General features: G+C 35.2%; 1 protein-coding gene across 1 annotated transcript in view; it reads right to left on the bottom strand.

Moving 5' to 3' along the window:
- Nucleotides 1-21600, bottom strand: part of IL1RAPL2 (interleukin 1 receptor accessory protein like 2) — a gene marked incomplete at both ends in the record, with an annotated part of 1059270 nt that overhangs the window by 457880 nt on the left and 579790 nt on the right. Inside the window, one exon of the mRNA XM_081278297.1 lies at nt 2298-2451. Within this exon, the coding sequence (XP_081134423.1) occupies nt 2298-2451 (154 nt within the window). The remainder of the gene's footprint in view (nt 1-2297; nt 2452-21600) is intronic.

Below are 21600 nucleotides of genomic sequence, written 5' to 3'. Positions count from 1 at the left end.
GGGTGAACCTCTGTAAGGGATCCAGATGAAATCTGAATCCCACAGTTCAATTATACTAAAAGTTTAGAGCAAATAAATCAACACCTTATAAGATACACAAAAGTGGCTCTAGCTTTGCCTTTCTAGATTCTAAAATAAAAATAAAGATGCAAATTGTTGCTATCATATTTTATTAGATCAGAGTGTAAAGGAGATTTGGTGTTTGATTTATTATTGTTCGATTTAAACATAAACCAAATACTACAATATTACAAACTGTAGTAAATGATTGCAAAACGAATGTGTTTCCCAAGCATCTGATAAGTATTGGTGATTGTAGTCAAAGTGACAATGCCATAGCCTTTGTGCATGGTCAGCATGGTCAGGTCACTTATTGATGATGTATAACTGCCTATGATTGAATATTCTACCATGAATGAGTCCAGGAAGTCTAGTTCATGTTGAGGAAAACAGAAACTAATCAAAGGCAAATATTTGGAATTTGGGATTGGCCTGATTGATATGATAGTTATTTTTTAAAAGCCCATGAGAATGGAACACACCTTGGTGCCCTTCAACAGATGAATGGATAAGAAAAACTGTGGTGTATATACACAATGGAATATTACTCAGCCATAAAAAGGTTGACTTTATGACATTTGTAAGTAAATGGATGGACCTGGTGATTAGCATGATAAGTATAATAAGCCAGTCCCCCCCCAAGAAAAGATTGAAAATTTTATCTGACATGTGGAAGCTAACCCACAATAATGGGGAGGGGGGGTGAATAGATATTCAGTGGATTAGACAAAGGGGGATGAAGGGAAGAAAGAAGAAATAGGAAAAGAGAAGACAGAAGAATGAATTTGAAATTATTTTCCTATGCACATATATGAATACACCATATTGAATCCCATCATCATGTATATCCATAAGAATGGGGTCCCAACTAGAATAAGATGTATTCCATGCTTGTATAATTATATAAAAATTAATTCTACTGTTATGAATAACTAAAAAGAACCAACAAAAATAAATAAAAAATAAAAGTCCATGGGGGAAAGAACAGCAATTCTAATCCAAATAACTATTTAAACTTTCACAGAAGGTGCTCTCCAAATTCAAACTAAAGTAAAACTGTCATTTATTATGATAGAGAGTGGACAAAATGTGTGTACACTCTCACTTAAAATTTTGGAAAGGACAAAAAAAAAACCCAAATTTAAATACACATATGGGTTTTAGCACTGAATTCAGCAAGTATTAATACAAGTTGACTGATTTTAAAACTACCCCAAGAGATCTTCCAGACATAAAAAAAAAGAAATAAAGAAGAAAAATGTATCCCTACCCTTAGCAATGGCATGATAATTAACTAACTGGTTGATGTAAACATTAGGTGATTAAACAGGTAATGCCCAAATACATTAATCATAAGTAAATCAATGTAATCAATATTGCAATTGTCTGAATAGTTTCAAAGTTCATCATAGCTCAGACTTTATCCAAAATACAAATGTGTATATGTATATATACAAACATACACATGTGTGTTTTAAAATCATATGTATTTGAAGTATACAGCATGACATTTTAATATACATATATATGGTGACTTGATTACTGTAGTCTAGAAAATTAACTTATCTATCTCATAAAGCTATTTTTTCACTTTTTTGTGTTAAATGTACCTGAAATCTATTCTTTCAGCAAATTTCAAGCAAACACTATAACAGTATCAACTAGTCATCATGCTATATGGTAAATCACTAGACTTATTCCACCTACATAATCGTAAATTTGTATATACCTTTTGACCTACATCTCCCTATTTCTATTTCTCTGCCCCACCTACTCTCTCTTGATGTATATTCGACTTTTTTTTCGGATTCTACATATAAGTGAGATTATTATATATTTAAAGTATTTACATACTACAGGTTGAATATCCCTAACGTGAAATCCTAAATGCTCCAAACTCCAGAACTTTTTGATTGCTGATATGAAGCCACAAAAAGAATACTCCATACTTGTCAGCATGTGATGGGTCAGAGTGAAAAATACAGTTGCACTAAAATATCATATAAACTTACCATATGGTCATATGTATGTATACATTAGGCTCTTGATCCTTAAATTAATCTTATTCTACATATAGCACTTTTCAGTGAAATTTATTAATAGTATGCTTTCCAACTATTTGATTTGCAACCAATTCTAAGTTCACAGAAAGTTGCCTCCTTGAACAAAACTCTTTCTTCCCAAACCAAGTTACATTTAGCATTTAATTTGCTGTATTTGATAGAACCAATTCCTACCTGTAACTTTCAATTCAGTTGTTCGTCTTACAAGTTTCCCTTCATACTTAAGTTCACATGTGTAATTTCCTCCATCTTCTTCTTGAACTTCCTGGATTAGAAGAGCATTTCCTTTCTGTATTATTATACTTCTCCACATTTTTGGCTTGCATTCCTAAAGAGAAAATATTTGTAAGTAAATCAAAAATAAATATTCACATCATTATATTTTCATGCTGGCAAGTTACTGCTTTCACTTTTTTGCATTCTTCTCTTTAGTTTCAAAATAGGTAGCTAAGGAGTTAAATAAATGACCAAACAACATCACAAATATATATTATTTTATCTCATTCAAATATCATCACCCATCACATTAAGAGCCACTTGAAATACCTGGCACCAATAGCCAGAAGATTTATGAAGCATTCTGCAAAATTAGAAAAGCATACAAGTCCCCTAAATGTAAGAGATGTAGAGTAGAACCTTAAAAGTTGCTAAATATATAATGTCCTGTTTTTTTTTTTTTTTTTTTTTTGTACTTGACATGGGTATTTCCTAAGAGTCCTAAGAGGATATGGTTCACTTAGACATTTAGCTTACTCCAGGGGAGTCTTAAGCATTATTAAACATTCATAAAATGCTTTTTTCTTTGGCAAGGAAGTTTATAATTCTTTCATTAATCCCTCCTTATTGTAAAACTAATGCAAATACTCCAGAGCCTCCTTCCTTGTGGTCAAGATATCCATTATGAGGCTACAAGAAAGGGTCTAGAAAATTTGGTTGAAAGAATTCTCTAGAAATGCAGCTAGGGAAAATAAGGATGTGCATTGAAAGAAATCATCCACTTATTTTGTATGTTCAGTGACCAGAGAATAGGTTTGAGTTTTGAAGCCAATTTGTTTTACTCCTCTGATGGGAATATGAGCAAGTCTTACTACTGGGATTGGACTACCTTAGAAAGGAATGCATAACACTTTTGCAGACAGTGACACTATTCCAGAGAGTGACAAGCAATAACAAATTATGTAAGAATATTCAAGAATTTTTGACCACGTGGCATTGTCTTTAGCAACAACTTCAGTCAACTTTGACATACTGTCCCAGTCTGTCTATTACTTACCACAAATTTTCAACCAAAGTGGTAACCAAACACTATACAAACATCAGTGAAGGCATAGGGGATAGCTATGAGGGAGTGCTAAACAATCAAGGTAAAAATATGTTATCATCTAAATTATGATTCTCTTAATTGAGGCAAGAAATTGTGAGACAGAGTAATTGGACAATAGTAAAAAGCACTTTCCACTTTCTTCATTATAGCATTTACAGTATCTGCATCTACTCCTGTTCAACCACACCCTCCTCAATACATCCTAAGTGTTCACAGAAAGTTAGAATCTATGCTGATTCTCTAGCCTCAGATGTGAGTGTCTGTGTGTAAATGATTTGAGAGAGTAATGCTCATATTAGTGTTTGACCATAACAATTTTTCTTCTGTTTGCAGGAGTTTTGACAAGAAAACACAAAAACCAGCACTTAAGTTCACAGGTATAATATTTAAGAGATATACTTGCTTTATGTACAGTACAACAACCCACACACATTTTCAGAGAGTAAATAAAAGTAATATTATGGAGAACATCTAGATATAAGATTGCTTTACTCCCTAGGGTCTTTCGGAAGAACAGTTAAGGGTCTGTCTGAAATTATATTACGTACCATGTCTGGCAAGGTTTATCACCTATATGAGATTTGCTTCTGAGTTAAACCTTGGGATATAAGGTTTCTGGGAAAATGAAGAGAAAAGTCTGAACAGAGAGGAAAAAACAGCCCAGCTGCCACTGTCGTCATACAATAATAATCCACAATTATTTTCGCATTGCTTCCAACTCTGATAGCCTCAGATTTCTAAAGAATCATTCTGAAGGTCATTAAACAAAAATATGGTCCCTCTGGGCATTTTGAGAGGAAAGGAAAATGAAAACTGAGCTGAGGGTAGGCAAATGAGCCCAAATACTCATTTTATTCAAAGATAAATGTTATTGTTTTCTCATGTCATTTGGTGGCAAAGTCCTTATGCAATTAGTTCTAACCATTTTCATTTTCCCTGCTCACTGTTTTGAATTTCTCCCAGGAAGTAAAAACTAAAGAATGTATAAGCATTAGGAAATAACTCCTGACAAAGAACTGCCAGGAATATTTATATGTTCTTTGAGACAGATCTAGATAATCCAATGTGGCAACTTTCCAAGTCCCCACATCCAGGTTTATAAAGGATTATTTGTATCCAATAGGTTTGTTTTTTGTTTTGTTCTTTTATTTCTGAAAACTGTGGCATAAGAATATGCCATCTTCAGGTTACCTCTAACCCTCTGGATACAATGTTGTAAAGATGAAGAAGAAAACTGCCTTTAGGTTGAGATACCTCTAGGTTAAAAACCAGAGTTCACCCAAGTTCTGTGATCATGATAAAATTTGCTTAACTTCCTTAGGTCTCAATTTCCTACTCTGCAGTATGGTGATAATACTAATTACCATCTGAGCAGCCAGAACCTAGAGGCTTGCAGGATTTATTCATTATATCTTGTTGGGCAGCACTATATATAGCAGTCATCCAGCACAGAAATTGTTTTTATTTCTAAACCTTTCCAGTCCTGGATCATGTCTCTCCAGAACCTCTGACTGTAGATGGTAAAAATTGGTGCTAATGGACTAATCATATAAAAATAAATCTTCACTAATTGGTTAACTATCCACCAGCAAGATAATACTTTAATGCAGTGCATTAAAAGTTCTTTATATCTATGTGTTTTCATTAATTCATACAGATCCTAAGAGGCCACTCCAACACTAACTTTAGCAGGTAGTATCAGGAACTATATTTTGGTCAGAAGAACCCTTAAATTACCTCTCCCTTTATTCCATGTAGATGATCATCCTGATACTTACTTTCATCTACCATTCACAAAGTTACTTTTTTGGCCATTCTACTAAGGTCTGGATGTGTCTATATAGAAGCTCAGATGTTTTTCAGGCCCTAAAACCCATTATTTGCAATGTTTCTTCCCTATGTGACTGGCTATTAAGCTTAAAAGTTGTCACTGCTTTTCTCCTGACTCTTATCTTCCTAGTGGAAAATCAATGTCACCATACCTTACTGCCCCAGACCTATTGAGAGATTAATTCTGACAGCCTGTTAGGGAAAGAAGTTTGAAGTACATAGGCCAAGTCTCAAAATGGTTGTTTCTCTGAGACTAGGACATCTGTCAAAGACTCAACTATGTGCAAGCAGATAACATTGGCCTCAATGTGCAAACTCCCTACTATTCAGTGCCCCAAGATTATTAAAATAAATTTTATCAACTTGAAGATTGAGACCATTTTTTATGAAGTTACCTATATTCAACAAGCAACTTCATTTAGTTCTCTGACCATTCACAGAGCAGTTTGTTATACATATCCTTGCTTGGCCAACTTAATGGCAATATGTAAAGCCCAGGTTCTTTCCTTCCCTTCTTCTTTGGGTGGCAGACATCCCATGACAGAAGTTGTTGGCTTGGGAACCCTGAATACACCACAAAAACATTTATTGACCAAAACCTTTGAAGTGAAATATTGCCAGACATATTTGGATATTGGAGTTTCCACCTTGAATATTAATGACTGAACTCAATCTAATTATGAGATACCACCTTCATACTCAGAGGTGCTTTTTAATCCATTTGACTTGTGGTTGTGGTTGCATTTGTGCCATTCACTACACACAACTCATTCCTCATGATAAGTATATTAAAAAGATTGATTTAAATATTTCTTCTGGTTCTGAGTATCACAAAGCAGCTGCACAACCACAAGCCAATCAACTTCAGATTCCCAAAGCACTTCTGTTTGAATACCAACACCCAGGATTTCAGAACAATTTCTCCCTTTTCCTCTGGAGTCTGTCCTATCCCTTGAGGCACTCATATATGTCTAACACACTTTAGGAAACCAAACTTTCTGCAAGTTGAATTTGGAAGAGATAGTTAGAAACCCAATTGTAAAATAGGTATTAACCTTGCTGTTAAGGCTTGGATATATGGTGTTCCCCAAAAGTTCCTGTGTTAATTCAGGAATATTCAGAAGTTAAATGATTAGATAAGAAGAACTGCAGTCTAATCAGTCCATTCTAATTTGAATAGATCAACTTGGTAGTAAACTGTAGGTAGGTGAAGTGTGATTGAAGGAGGTACGTCATTTCAGGGGGTGTGCCCTAAAGGTTTCATCTTCCCTATAGGCTCTTCCCCTTGTTCTTTCTGCTTCCCAGACACCATGTGGTGAGCAATACTCCTCCACTATGCTCTTTTTCATAATGTTCTGCTTCACCTTGGGTCCAGAGTGATGGATTTGGCTAACCATAGACTAAAACTCTGAAGCTATGAACCAAAATGAACTTCCCTCCTCTTAAGTTGTTCTTGTCAGGTATTTTGGTTATATCAATGCAAAGCTGACTAGCACACTTGCCCTTTTTAACCCTCTCTCTAATCTATTTACCTGGGATAAACGACTCCAAGGAGTCCTTCCCTGCCCAATCTATACTTCTCCAACTCTATCTTTGTAGCCTTAATGTTAAGATTGGGAGCTGTATTAGTCAGTTTTTCATGGCTGTGACCAAAATACCTGACACAACTTAAAGGAAGAAAATTTATTTGGGCTCAGTGTTTCAGAGGATTTGTCCATCATTATCTGGCTGGCAGAAACATCATAGTGGCAGGGCAAGGCGGAGAAAAACTGCTCAGTGCATGGCAGCTGGGAAGCAGAGAGAAAGAGAGGAAGGGGCTGGGGAGAAGGTATATCCCTCCAAGGCACATTCCCAGTGATCTACTTCCTCCAACGTGGTCCTACCTCCCAACAGTCCATCCAGCTATCCAGCTAGCCAATCCACTGAGGAGGTCAGAGCTCTCATGATCCAACTACTACCTAAAAACCCCACCTCTGAACCTTCAATACATGAGCTTTTAGAGTGCAATCCAGATCCAAACTATAATTGTAGCCCACAGTCATTGAACTAGTAAAGTCTAGACTCAAACACTTGGACCAGAATCCCAAATTCTATATTATTGAACATGCTATTAAGTCAATGTAAACCTCAGTTGCTTCATGTATAGAAAACAGGTGGTGATATTCTTTACCAACTGAGATGATTATAAGTATTAAATGAGGTAATGTATATAAATGCTCTGTAATATAAGGTATCATATGCTAAAATCACTGAAGAAATATTAAATATTATTCTATTATTGTTCATTCCCTGGTAGTCTGTTTTCAGATTATATAAGCATCCATTATGACAGATGAATTATCATAAAGAGTTAATGTGACTCACGTTTCTGGAGGAGTCTAGAGGCAATACTGTAACCCAAAGTTATAATAGTATGCTGGGATCAACTTCAGTTTCCAGTCTGACATGTAAGTAGCCTAGAAGGCATCAGCACCATTCTCACAATAAGAAAAAATGCTGAAAAAAACCCTGAAAATTGACAACTCTTCTCAGAAACATCAAGTAACAGATGTTACAGAGAAAACTCCCACCTATCCCTCTTAAAATGAGAGAGACAGGACAATACATAGATTCACAGCTCACTAGGAACAGAACTGCAGAACTGCCTTGCTGCAGCCAGCATCTGGTATGAACACCAGCCCTGTCTAGCTTTTAAATTGGAGAAAGAAAAATAGCCAGCTCCAGCTCCCCTAAACTTCCTGTCCAATTAGTGAAGGATGAGAATAAAGATGAGAAGTAGTTGTGGAGGTAAGAGACCAGACACAAGTCAGGGTAAAAGACAAAGACCTAATCACATAACTATAGTACACTTTCCCTTGCCCTATACCTTACCAACACATTCAGAAGGCTTCTGTCTAATAATATGGGTTTAACATTGAAAGAATTGTACAACTCAGGCCTTATCAAGGAATAAGTCTCTAGAAAAAAATAAAGACAACAGGACAGTAAAAAATAAGGAAATCAGAGAAAATTTTCACCCCAATACCTCCAATTATAACAAATAGTAGACACATTCTAACTCTTAGCCAGAAAAAAATATAAAGGATTAGGATTATTTGCCTCAGATTCTCTTACCAGTCAGTACATCATGTATGGCTTTCAACCAAACATTACAAGGAATACTAACACGTACACACACACACACACACACACACACATGCACGTTTGAAAAGAAAGAAAGTATCTACACTAGATTGATCTGGCAGAGATTTTATATTTACCAGACAGGCAATTTAATAAGTATTATTAAAATGTTCATGACTCTGAAGGAAAACATGGACAACATGCAAGAAGAGATGGTTCATATAAACAGAGAAATTGAAATTTCAGAAAGAATCAAAATTGAATGGTACATATCAAAACATTGAAAAAGAAATAAAGAATGCTTCTGATGGACATATTAGTAGAGCAACTGTGGAAAGAGTCACTGAGTTTGAAGATAATGTCAATAGAAACTTTCTAAACAGTAAAGAAGGAAAAAGAATGAAAAAAAAATTGGATAAAATATCCAAAAATTGTAGGACAAATACAAAAGTGTAACAATGATAAAGGGAATAAAAATAGTAGAATAAGAAGATAAATAACAAAAGAAATATATGAATTCTAATGCTGGTTGATTCATTTATTTCAGCAGCCTTGGTATGGGCAAAGAATGTTGTTTATGTAGTCACAATGAACATTTGAGCTGAGTTTTAATAATATATAAAAGATAGGCAAGTAAGACATATCAGACAGAAAAAAATAACATGTATAAAAAGAACTACTCAGAAGTGGAAAAGTATGAAAACAAACAAAATTATAAATTATTTTTCTCTGTTGGGATTGACTATGTCCAGATATAAAAAAAAGCCCTAAGTCCCATCCTAAGATTCAGGGTTCAAATCCTAGAATCCTAGTGCCTCTGCCACTGTGTAGCTTATCTCAAAGGGCTATTGATTAAGTCTGGTAATACAAGAAGATATTTGGTACAATGTCAGGCCCTGTAAACACTTGATAGAAAAGAGCTGTCAGCTAAATGGTTTTATAGACTCTACTGGAGTTCATTAAATAGCAGTATCCCTTGATCATATGTACATTCTAAAAGATCATTCTTGTGATTACATAGAAGATATACTAGAAGAAGTACACTGTTTAAGAAGTTTTGATTTGCTTTGATGAGTTTTTATCTGTTATATGCCATTAAGGTTATACTAAAAGTCTTCTAAGCATGTGTTCTTATAATAATTTGGGAAATATTAATAGCAAACTCTTAAAATTGGAAAAATTTAAAGCATATCTATTGAAAGACAGTAAAGGTAGACAAAAACTAATCATGTTGATAAAACCAGAAAATATAAAGTCAAAACCCAATCTTAAAACACCTTTGTCCCCAATCAACATAACTGGAAACAACCCAAATGGCCATGAACCAGTGGCAAATGGTCAAACAGTGGTACAAATATACAGTGGAATACTAGTAATACCACTTAGCAATAGAAAGGAAGGAACTATTGCTACATGTCATAATATAGATGAATCTCAAATGCATTATGCTAAAGAAAACATGCCAGACACAAAAGCTATATATCATGTAATTATATAATATTCTGTAAATGCCAAATTATAAGAATAGAAAGCAGATGAAATTTTAAACAAGGACAGTTGAGAGAGGAGAGGATTAAGCATAAAGAGACATGGAGGAACTTGGAGTGATAGAAATGTTCTAAATCTTGATTGTGGTATATATTTTTCAAAACAGAGAATCAAACTGTACTTGTAAAAGGGATGAATTTTTCATTTGTAAATTATACAGAATAATATGGCATAAAATAACACAGCCTTAAATTCCCAATTAGAGTCTTAGATATCTTATTAACTATTACTGACTTTTGTGCAATTTTTCTATTTCTGTCATTGCAACAAATATCAAATAAGAACTTTAGTCATGAATTTTTATCACATGTCTAGGATATAAAGAGATATTATTGCATCTAATTTACATGTTGAGAAATTTAAGCCTAGCAACATTATTTATCCATTTTAATGATACCATGCTGACCAGAATGGAAGTCCTTAGACTTAAAGCACAGTGATTTACACATATATCAGATACCATTTCTTCTCATATTAACCAACACATGTTATAATTTATAAGAAGTAAAGAAGCCCTTTCCCACCTTAATGACATAAGTAGGAATAAAAACAAGGACAAATGGATATTAAATTTTACATCACTGGTAGCAGTTTCAAGACGCACCAAACTAAAGCCTTCATGGACATTTCAGTTAATTCATTTGGATAAAAGTGTCTGAAAATTCTCATTACAAGATTATGAATTCAAGGCTAGAATATAATTGTATGTACAAAAGAAGGCATAGATTATTTTTATTATATTTCCAAAACTGATTCAAAAGCCTTAAGCATTTTTCTGAAATCTTTTTTTCTTCTTTTTTGATCAAAAAGTGTTAGTCATTTGGACTGTGGTCTTATGAGGTCACAGATGAACATTTCTTATCCCTTTAATAAAAACAGTCATAATATGTGAGAAGATAAGTCAATATAAAACTCCTATCTTTAGCAATTTAACTTGTTAAAGTGAGTGATGGTATTTAATACTGTTCATTCCTAAACTCACTTTTTTGTAGGTTACTTTACAGCTCATTTGGAAATTTCTTAGAATATATGAGTCAGATATTGAATTATTTTTTCCAAGTAAACAGTCAACTATGTCAATTCCACTTTTTAATAATTCATTATCCCCCTCCACAACCATTTCTTGATTCTCTATTTTATTCCATTACTCTTTTATCCTGTTCTAATTTTTAAAAAATATTTTAATTGTAGGCCAACACAATACCTTTATTTATTTTTATGTGGTGCTGAGGATCAAATCCAGTGCCTCACTTGTGTAAGGCAAGTGCTCTACAACAGAGCCACAATCCCAGCCCCTTGTTCTAAATTTACTTTATTAATCGATGCTATTTTTCAGTAATTGTTAGTGTTTGGTAGAATAAGCTCCCTCATATGAGTGGTTTTTTCCAAATATTTTTGGCAATTCTCATTCACTCATTCATACATATGAATTGTGTAATCATTTTGTCAATTTTCAAAAAAAATAAATTCTACCAATTTGCATTATTTATATGTATATAAAAAGATTTAATCTTTCATCCTGTCATAATTTCATTTGCAGAAACATGTTGTCGCTCTCCATTAATTTAGATCAGGTCTCATGTCCTTTAGTAAAATATTTTGAGATAGGTCCCTTCCCATAATTGTTAAGTGTATTCCAAAGTGTTTTATGGTTTATCACTGTTGAAAATGAGATAATTTCACCTTTCCCTTATACATGACTAACTGATCATTGCTAGTAAAACAAAAGCTATTTAATTTTTATGTTTTCAGTAACTACCTTATTGAATTTTCTTATTCTATTTTTGTTGTTATTGTGGTTGCTGTTGCTGCTGTTGTCTAGTCTCTCAAATTTTCTAGGTATAAACTCATATAGTGTAAAATTAACATTGGAATTAATGTGACCAAACTTTCTTTTGTATACAAACGAATAGACTACTATGAATTTAACATCATATATATATCCATAAGGCACTAATTAAAATGTACATAAATAAATAGAAGAAAGATGAATAAATTATAGTAAATGGAATGAGGGAGGGGGAGGAGAGGAAAAGGGAAAGTACTGGGGACTTAATTATAGGAAATTAAATTTTGTGCTTGTATAATTATGTCAAAATGAAACCTAATACTATCTGTAACTAACATGAACTCTTAAAAATAAAATAAAAATTAAGATTATTTTTTTCAATTTTTCAATATTTATACAGCATATTTCATTTAGTTTTCATATTGCATCAGCTAGAACCCCCAAAACAATGTTGAATAACAGTGATGAGAAAGAACATTTCTATCTTGTAAGTTGTAGGTATAAGAATATATGTATGTTAATAAGGATGCTCACTGTAACACTGTGCTTATTAAAAATAAGATTGGAAAAATGAATATATGTAAGTGAAATAATAGTTGAATAAAATAAAGTAGCTCCATCTTATCAATTATTATGCTGCTATTAAAAGTGAATTAGGGGGCTGAGGATGTGGCTCAAGCCTGGCATGCATGCGGCCGGGGTTCGATCCTCAGCACCACATACCAACAAAGATGTTGTGTCCGCCGAGAACTAAAAAATAAATATTAAAATTCTCTCTCCTCTCTCTCTCTCTCTCTCATTCTCTCTCTCTTTAAAAAAAAATAAAATAAAAGTGAATTAGGTATGGGGCTGGATGTTACTAGTGGTAGAGCATCTGCTTAACATAATGAGGACCTGGATTTGATCCACAGTACCAGAAAAAAATAAATCTATGGAACCAACATGGAAGGTATTTTTAATATGTTTATATGTGATGAGGAGAGCTAAAGAGTGATATGTATATTATATTCCTTTTTTCATCAAAAGAAGAGAAACGTAGCAAGAGCACATGTACAAGTATAAGGCAGTATGAAAGTATGTGTTATGTTTAAAATGGAGTGGAATATAAAGAAGTGGTTTTCTTCATGCACTAATAGATTGTTTTTCAAAATGATAAGTTTTTAAGTACACACACAGAGATATACAGATTGAGTATTCCTTATCTGAAATACATGGGATCAGAAGTGTTTTGGATGTCAGATTTTGGAATACTGCATACACATAACTGCTGAGGGCCATTGCCAAGTAGGAATGACGCATCGATATTTCCTTGCCAGCGTACCCCATGTTAAATGGACTTGCCTTGGAAATTTGCTGTGACCTTGCATGTGTGTTTGAGAAAGGTGACCCTGCTCAATGATCAGGGTGGATCCAGGTTTTAGGAAGTATCCGGGTTTAAGATAATTTGGTTTTAAGGTGTTCCCGGTTTAAGACAATAGGGGTTTTAGGGAAGTTGGAGGTTGAAGATTATTGCTGCTGGGATTAGGGTGTTCCTGCTGTTTGTTCCCCTTGAGTTCTCTTGAGATTCAAATGGGATATTGGAAAAAAGCCTCATGGAGTAGCGGAATTGGGCGGAGGAGAACTGGGATTGCCCCAGAACGCGTGTAGAGGCCGGTGTGAGTTCGGGAATAAAGAAATGCTGTTTGAATCGAAAAAGCTGTGAGTGGCTCGTGATCTTGTGCCCAGCCAAGACATTGGCACATAACGAGATATCTTAAGGGATGGAACCCAAATATGAACGTGAAATTCACTTATGTTTCATAAACATCTTAAACACATAGCCTGATGTTAATTTTATATAATATTTTGGATAACTATGTATGAAGCAAAGTTTAATTATGTGGAGTTTTTCGCTTGTGTCAGGTCACCACTCAACAAATTTTGAATTTTGGAATTTAATCAAATTTTGGATTTTGCATTAGAAATTCTCAACCTTTATATATACATACATACACATACATATACAAACGCAGATATCAAACATTCACTTCTTTTACCTATTCTATGAGTTTTCTGAAAAATTTAGTGAATGTCAAAAGAAAAATGGAGAAATATATTTCATTAGGTTTAAGCAAGTCACATAACCTCTTTGGGCTTCATTTTTTTTTCATATCTGGGTTCAATGTCTTCATTTTTGAGGAATGAATTGTACTAAATGGGCTCTAATGTCCATCTCTATGCTATTAAAATTTCTGCTATTTAATTCTACTTTGATCATAAAAAAAATCTCTTTCTTGTTCATTTGAGTCTTTGTGGATACTTAGAGTCACTACAGAGTCCTTAAGAAGTATTTCAGGATTTGTTTCTGGAAAACAATTTTGATAGAGAATCCTATGATGCATATATAAATAGCAGATATGTAATTCTCATGTGTAAATAGCTGATAAATGAGAAAAGTGAAATAGCTTACAGAGGGTCACTTAACTAACAGGTGGTCAGTTAACAGTGATGCTAACTGAAATAGTTCAGATAAAGGAGATATAGCCCCTGTCCACACACCCCTTGTATTTGACTAAGATTAAATTACTCAACTGTCTTTAGGTTTTAAAATTGTATTCATCTGAAAAAAGCCCAATTAATAAATGGGCAAAATAACTAAGCAGACATTTCTCAAAACAGGAAACACAACTGGCCAACAAATATGAGGTAGTTCAACACCTCTAGCAATCAGAGAAATGAAAATCAAAACTACACTATTATTTCATCTTAATCTAGTCAGAATGGCAATTATCAAGAATACAAATAATAATAAATTCTGGCAAGGATATGGTGGGAAAGGTACACTCATAAATTGTTGGTGGAACTTCAAACCACCAAGACCAATCTGTAAAGTAGTATGGAAATTCCTCAAAAGAATAGAACCAGAATATGACCCAGATATCCTACTCCTCTGTATTAAAAAAAAAAACAACCTAAAATCATCATACTACAGTGATAAAGTCACATGAATGTTTATAGCAGAAAAATTCACAGTAGCCAAGTTATGGAACCAGGCCAGATGCCTGTCATAGATGAATGGATTAATAAAACATGGCATGTATGCACAATGGAGTTTTACTCAGCAACAAAGAAGAATGAAACTATGGCAACTGACAGTAAATGGATGGAACTGAAGAAAATCATACTAAGTGAAATAAACCAGACTCAGAAAATCAAGGGTCAAATGTTTTCCCTCATATACTGAAACTAGAGAAAAATAAAGGGGGACTGTATATCATAAAGATATAAGAAAGATCAGTGGCCTAGAAGAAGGGAATTGAGAGGGAGGGAGGAAAGATGGGAAAGAGGAGGTAATGTGCAATTAATTTAACAAAATTATACTATATTCATGTATAAATATAGCACAGTGAATTCCATTTTCATGTATATCTATAAAATATTGATCAAAATAAATAAATAAACAAGTGAAAGGAAGACCAGTAGAGTAGAGGAAGGATAATAGAGGGAGGGAGGAGGGGCCAGAGTAGGGAGCACCATGGACTGGAATGTAGCAAATGAAATTCCATGTGTATATGATTTTGTTTACCCCAACTAGTTGGGTTATTATGTTTAACCCAAATATTATGTATAACTATAATTCACTAACAAAAGTAAAAAATTGTGTGCCTGTGTCTGTGTGTGTGTTTATCTGTGTCACAATTTATGGGAAATTAAATCAGAGTTTCCAAATCAGTGGGCCACAGCATTCGGGTACTACACAGGGGTTAGTGTTGTATAAACACATTGATTCCCTGTTTTGCAGTTCTAAATCAGTCAGAAAGGACCTGGAACAGCTCTAGCACTCATGACAGATTACCCAATCACTTCATTGTTCCATATTATCACTTTCTAAGCATGCTATTATATTAAAAAAGATTTGTGAAAGACTTGTTGACTATTATATACCATGAAAATATTAATCAATCCTCTGTATTTAAACTTTTCTTTGCAAAGACTCATATTTATGGTGAAAAAAAAAGGTGTGTCTGTTGCACTTTTCCTCAATACAAGATGTTACTGGTCACAAGTATATCTGTTCTTTACATGTTTTCATTGTTATAGTTCCTTCCTGGAGAGTTGAAAACTTGTTTATGTATCATCCTCCACAAGAACAGGGAAATATATTTATTTTGGTCAGTTTCATATTCATTGTACAAATGAATTAATTAGTTTGTACTAAACCATATATTCTCAAACAATACCAATTTTAACTAATGGCAAATATTTGAAATTAGATCATTGTGGTAAGTAAAAGGATTCAAATTGGCATCATGGACCTCATTAACACCAGGCTACCATCTAAGGTCAAACAGACGAACTTCAAAGTGTATATTTCTATTTTCATGGCTGGTGTTCTATTAAGGTTAGAAGATTCTTTGGTTTAGAAATAGGATAAAGGGGCTCACTCTATACACTCTTGTGACAACATCATGCTGAGTTAATAATGAGGTAGTTTCAAATGCTCTTAGTTCAATAAAGAAAATAATCTTTAACTCCTATTTCTAAAATGATTTTAAAAACACATTATTGAATATTATGCTCTAACATCTAACCTCCATTCATGTAGTGTCAGGAAGAACTTCTAAAAGAATAGCCCTTCTCCTTACCTCCTTTTGCTAATGGATGAAGCTCAGATAGATGATAAATATTAAATATAGTCATCTTATACATGTCCCTTGCATTCCATAGGCATGCAGAATTGGCTTTTCCATCTTTATGAACACATCCCCAGTGCTACCTGATTCACTTCTACCTTTCGGAATGGTGGTTTTTCAGACGTTGACTATTGCATATTTCAGACAGTCTTGGAAACACAAAAGAGAAGATGAATGATATAATCTAATTAAAAAGTAAATAAACAGTAGAGAGAGTTGGAAAAGAAACTAGTTTAAAGATTATACATGTTTGAAAAGATGGCTGGGGAAAAGATTATGCAAAACATACTTTTCAGTAATAAAATAATTGAGATAAAATACTAGACATATCTAACTTTGGATGTGTACCAGAATGAACTCTGGACAAATGGATCCTCCCCTTTATATTGCTGTAGCCCAAGAAAAATTGCTTCTTGGATAACCAGGTGGGGAATACACAGACTGCAAAGCACATAGAAAAGATTATCCAAATATTTACTATATGTGGAAATATTTTTCCAATACATCAGAATATCTTCTCAGATTTATTTGAAACACTGTATATGAAACCAAGTGATAAAATATATTCTTCAGTTTCAGGGACTATGTTTTAACTTTATATCCTGATCTCTTTGTATCTTACAGTGACTAAGAAGGTAGGGCCACAGGCCAAACTGTAAGTCACAAACTGCTCTGTGACTTTTGCTGAGTCACTTATCTTGTCTGAGTCTTTCTCCAGTTATCTCTTCCATAAAATGGGGATAATAATATATAACTTATATGGTAGTTCTTTCTTTAAATATTTATTTTTTTAGCTATAGATGGACACAATATCTTTATTTTATGTTTTTTCAATGTGGTGCTGAGGATCAAACCCAGTGCCCCATGCATGCTAGGCAATCGCAGTACCTCTGAGCCACAACTCCAGCCCCACTTATATGGTAGTTCTAAAGATTGAGTTCATCCATCTAAACACTTAAAATACAGAATAGCATGTGAGAAGTATTCAATAAATGTTACATATCATTTTGATTATTACTTATCAATGATGAAATGTTACATAAATATTAAATATCAAATATTAAATATTAAAAAACAGAAATATTAAAATAGTTGCGTAAAATCTTCCAGTAATTATCTCCCACAGACACACATGTTTAACTGCTACATACCCACCAAACAAGAGGTAAGATACCATAGAGCCTGCTTTAAGTATTACAAAACAAAACACAAATTACTTTGAAGATAGCAGAAAGAAATTGTCCACATCACCTTCCTTCAACTTGAAGCAGCACAGCATAGAGACACCTTTCACATAAGGGAGGTAAAAAGATTTATGCTCAGGTCCTAGAACTGAAACCCCAGTCCCAGGCCCACCACAGTGATCCCTGGTACAGGAAGATATCCATAACCCCTCCTGCCAGTATAATACTAACAGACTGAGCCAATGAAACTATGATAGTTAGGTAGCAAATAGACTGCTGCCACTACCCTTCCTCACCTTGAGCGGCTGACTGAGGAGCAAGAATTGCAATCTAGTACAAGACTTATCTTGGAGCTCTGTGCAAGGCTTGTCTCAGTGAGACCTAGCAGCATATAGAAACCAACAACCCTATACCCTGGTAAGAGCTCACAAACAGATCCTGCAGATCTAACCTGGCATTAGGCAGAGACCTATGTACTAGCAGGACAGACTCCAGTTTTGGCCTGCACCATCATCATGGTGTAGTGGGCCTGTGACATACTCTCCTCCTCCATGATACTGTGTAGATCACTGTGGTTGGGAAACCCAGCACAATCCAGCTTAGTGTCAGCTTAGATGGTCAAAGGACTGTCTTCACCAATACTACCCCAATTTTGAACAGCACAATGAAGAGCAATACCCTATTTGCTGGATGTAGGACAGCATAATAAGCACTGAACTTTTCCCTGAAACTTATTGCCAGGCTAGTAAAACCCAACACTGGGCAAATCCTAACAATCACCTGCCCACAGCCTGCCTGCAGGAGGAGCCTCTAGAACAGCTCCAGTGCTGGGGAAGAAACATGACCCCAGTTTGTCAGATTTCTATTCCAACCAGAATCACCTGGTATCTGGTTGTAAAGGTATTGGGCCATGAGTCCAACTCAGCAATTGGCAACCCATAGTAACTTGGCCTTACTCCTTCCCTAGTGCTGTGCTGGTTTTAGCAGGCCATGGGATTAGGATATGACACAGTCTGGCATCACTGGTGGCCACAAGTGTGGCATAGGAGCCTGGGACTAGTTAATCCATAGTGATTCTACCCAGGCTACACAGAATCCCACAGTCTATAGCCATGGGCTGGTAACTGTTGACTAAGTATCTGGGCTTACCCTGGAACACACTACTCTTTCTAGGTTCATTGTGATTAAATATAGATTTGGGAAAAACCTGGGCTTAGATTGCCCTCTAGTGCTGAAATAGTGCTAAAACACTAATAGCATACTCAAGGCAAACCTGGGCCTGGGTGCCATCCAGTGATGAAATAGTGGTAATGACTACAGTCTCAGAGAAAAAAAGCAGCCTGCTAAGAATTTCTGGAAGAACAGGCGGAAAGCCAGATTAGGAAGACTGGAATGAATACCTAATTCTTCAATGCACAGACAATATCATGCCAATAAGCATTAAGAGCTTTCAGGAAATCTTGATCTAATCTACTACTCAAAATAAAGCATAAGAAACTGACCAAGCAATGATCACTATGGGAGAATCCCCAGAGAACCTGAAGCAACTGTTTTGAGAAAACTCAGTGAACTGGAAGAAAACACAGAAACATTTTAATATTCTAATAGAAAAATTTTAAAATGGGAGTAAATAAATATCAAATAGAATTTCTTGAGCTGAAAAATACACTCAGGGAAATTAAAAACACAACAGAAAGAATTAATAGCACAATAGATTAAACAGAAGAAAGAATCAGTGAGCACAAAGGCAGGCTGTTTGAAAATATAGTCAGAGGAGAAAAAAGAACAAAGATAAGCGTCAAAAGCTTATGGGAACTTTGGGACACTATTAAAAGAGCATATATTTGGGCAACTGGGGTCCAAGAGGGAATTGATTATGCCAAAGTGATAGAAATCTTATTCAAATAAATAATAAGAAAAAATGACCCAAACCTAGACAGGTATAGGAAGGTCAAATGTCACCAAATTTCACATAAACAAAATGGATTGGAAGAATTATTGATGTTAAAATATCTACAAAGTCATCTACAGGTTCAATGGAATCCATTTCAAAATGCGTGCACACACACACACACACACACACATACACACACCCCAAATACCCAAAGCCATCTTGAATAAAACAGAAAAAAAGCAGGACAACCTGAATTCAAAGTACATCAAACTATAGTACTCAAAGAAGCATGTTACTAACACACACACACGAGCCAATAGGACAGAATTAAGAGATTACTAATAAACCCACACATTTATAGACAACTATTTTTGACAAAGGTGCTAAGAAGATGCATGGAGAAAAACATAGCCTTTTCAATAAATTGTATTAGGAAAATTGGATATCCAAATGCAAAAGAATGAAACTAAACTTCTATGTCTCTCACCAGTTATATAAATCTACTTAAAATTGATTAAATACAGAAATGTAAGACCTGAAAATATGTAATAACAAGATAAATTGTTTTAGGACATTAGAGTGAAGAGAAAAGCTACAGAATGAGAAAATATTTGTAAACTGAATGTCTGACAAGGGGTTGATATCCAGAATATATAAGAAACTCCAAGAATTCAAGAGAAAAAAAAAGTTTGACTGAAAATGGGCAGTAGACATCTCTAGCAGTCAGAGAAATGCAAATCAAAACCACCCTAAGATACCACCTCACTCCAGTAAGATTGGCAGCCATTATGAAGTCAAACAACAACAAGTGCTGGAGAGGATGTGGGAAAAGGGTACACTTGTACATTGCTGGTGGGACTGCAAATTGGTGCAGCCAATTTGGAAAGCAGTATGGAGATTCCTTGGAAAGCTGGGAATGGAACCACCATTTGACCCAGCTATTCCCCTTCTCGGACTATTCCCTAAAGACCTTAAAAGAGCGTACTATAGGGGTACTGCTACATTGATGTTCATAGCAGCACAATTCACAATAGCTAGACTGTGGAACCAACCTAGATGCCCTTCAATAGATGAATGGATAAAAAATGTGGCATTTATACACAATGGAGTATTACACAGCACTAAAAAATGACAAAATCATGGCATTTGCAGGGAAATGGATGGCATTAGAACAGATTATGCTAAGTGAAACTAGCCAATCCCTGAAAAACAAATACCAAATGTCTTCTTTGATATAAGGAGAGCAACTAAGAACAGAGCAGGGAGGAAGAGCATGAGAAGAAATTAACATTAAATAGGGACGAGTGGTGGGAGGGAAAGGGAGAGAGAAGGGAAATTGCATGGAAATGGAAGGAGACCCTCATTGCTATAAAAAAATTACATATAAGAGGAAGTGAGGGGAAAGGGTAAAAAAACAAGGGGGAGAAATGAATTACTGTAGAGGGGGTAGAGAGAGAAGAGGGGAGGGGAGAGGAAAGGAAGGGGGATAGTAGAGGATAGGAAAGGCAACAGAATACAACAGACACTAGTATGGCAGTATGTAAAAATGTGAATGTGTAACTGATGTGATTCTGCAATCTGTATACGGGGTAAAACTGGGAGTTCATAACCCACTTGAATCAAATGTATGAAATATCATATGTCAAGAACTATGTAATGTTTTCAACAACTAATAATAAAAAAAAATGGGCAGTAGACCTACATTTCTTAAAAAAAAAGGAAAAAGGAGCAGCCGCCATCTTGGAGAGCTGATGTAATCATCCCTGTTTTCTACTGATCTCAGCTCATTCAACTACGGAACAGGTGATTTCAGGCTGGTATTTGCCTGCGTCTCGCAGACAGATCGCTCATGCTCAGGGCTGGAGAACCTGAGGAGAATATTCCTCCGGGCTCGCTCCTGGCAAGGCGTGCACCGGGCTTTGAGCGGCCGGATTCTGGTTCCCCGGGCTGCTTTCGCCCAGGGCTGGGGAACCTGCGGGGACTGCGTGCTGAGGCCAGCTCCAAGTGGAATGTGCGCTGAGGGGCGGCTGGGCTCTGACTCCCGGAACAGTTTTGGCCTGGGGCTGGGGAGCCCACGGGGACTGCGTCTTTGGGCCTGCTCCTAGCGGTGCG

Source organism: Spermophilus citellus, assembly GCF_964194105.1.
Source record: "Spermophilus citellus genome assembly, chromosome: X".
In the NCBI taxonomy this organism is placed as follows: domain Eukaryota; kingdom Metazoa; phylum Chordata; class Mammalia; order Rodentia; family Sciuridae; genus Spermophilus; species Spermophilus citellus.
Note: the sequence above shows the minus strand (reverse complement) of the source record. Positions and strands in the feature narration are given on the sequence as shown.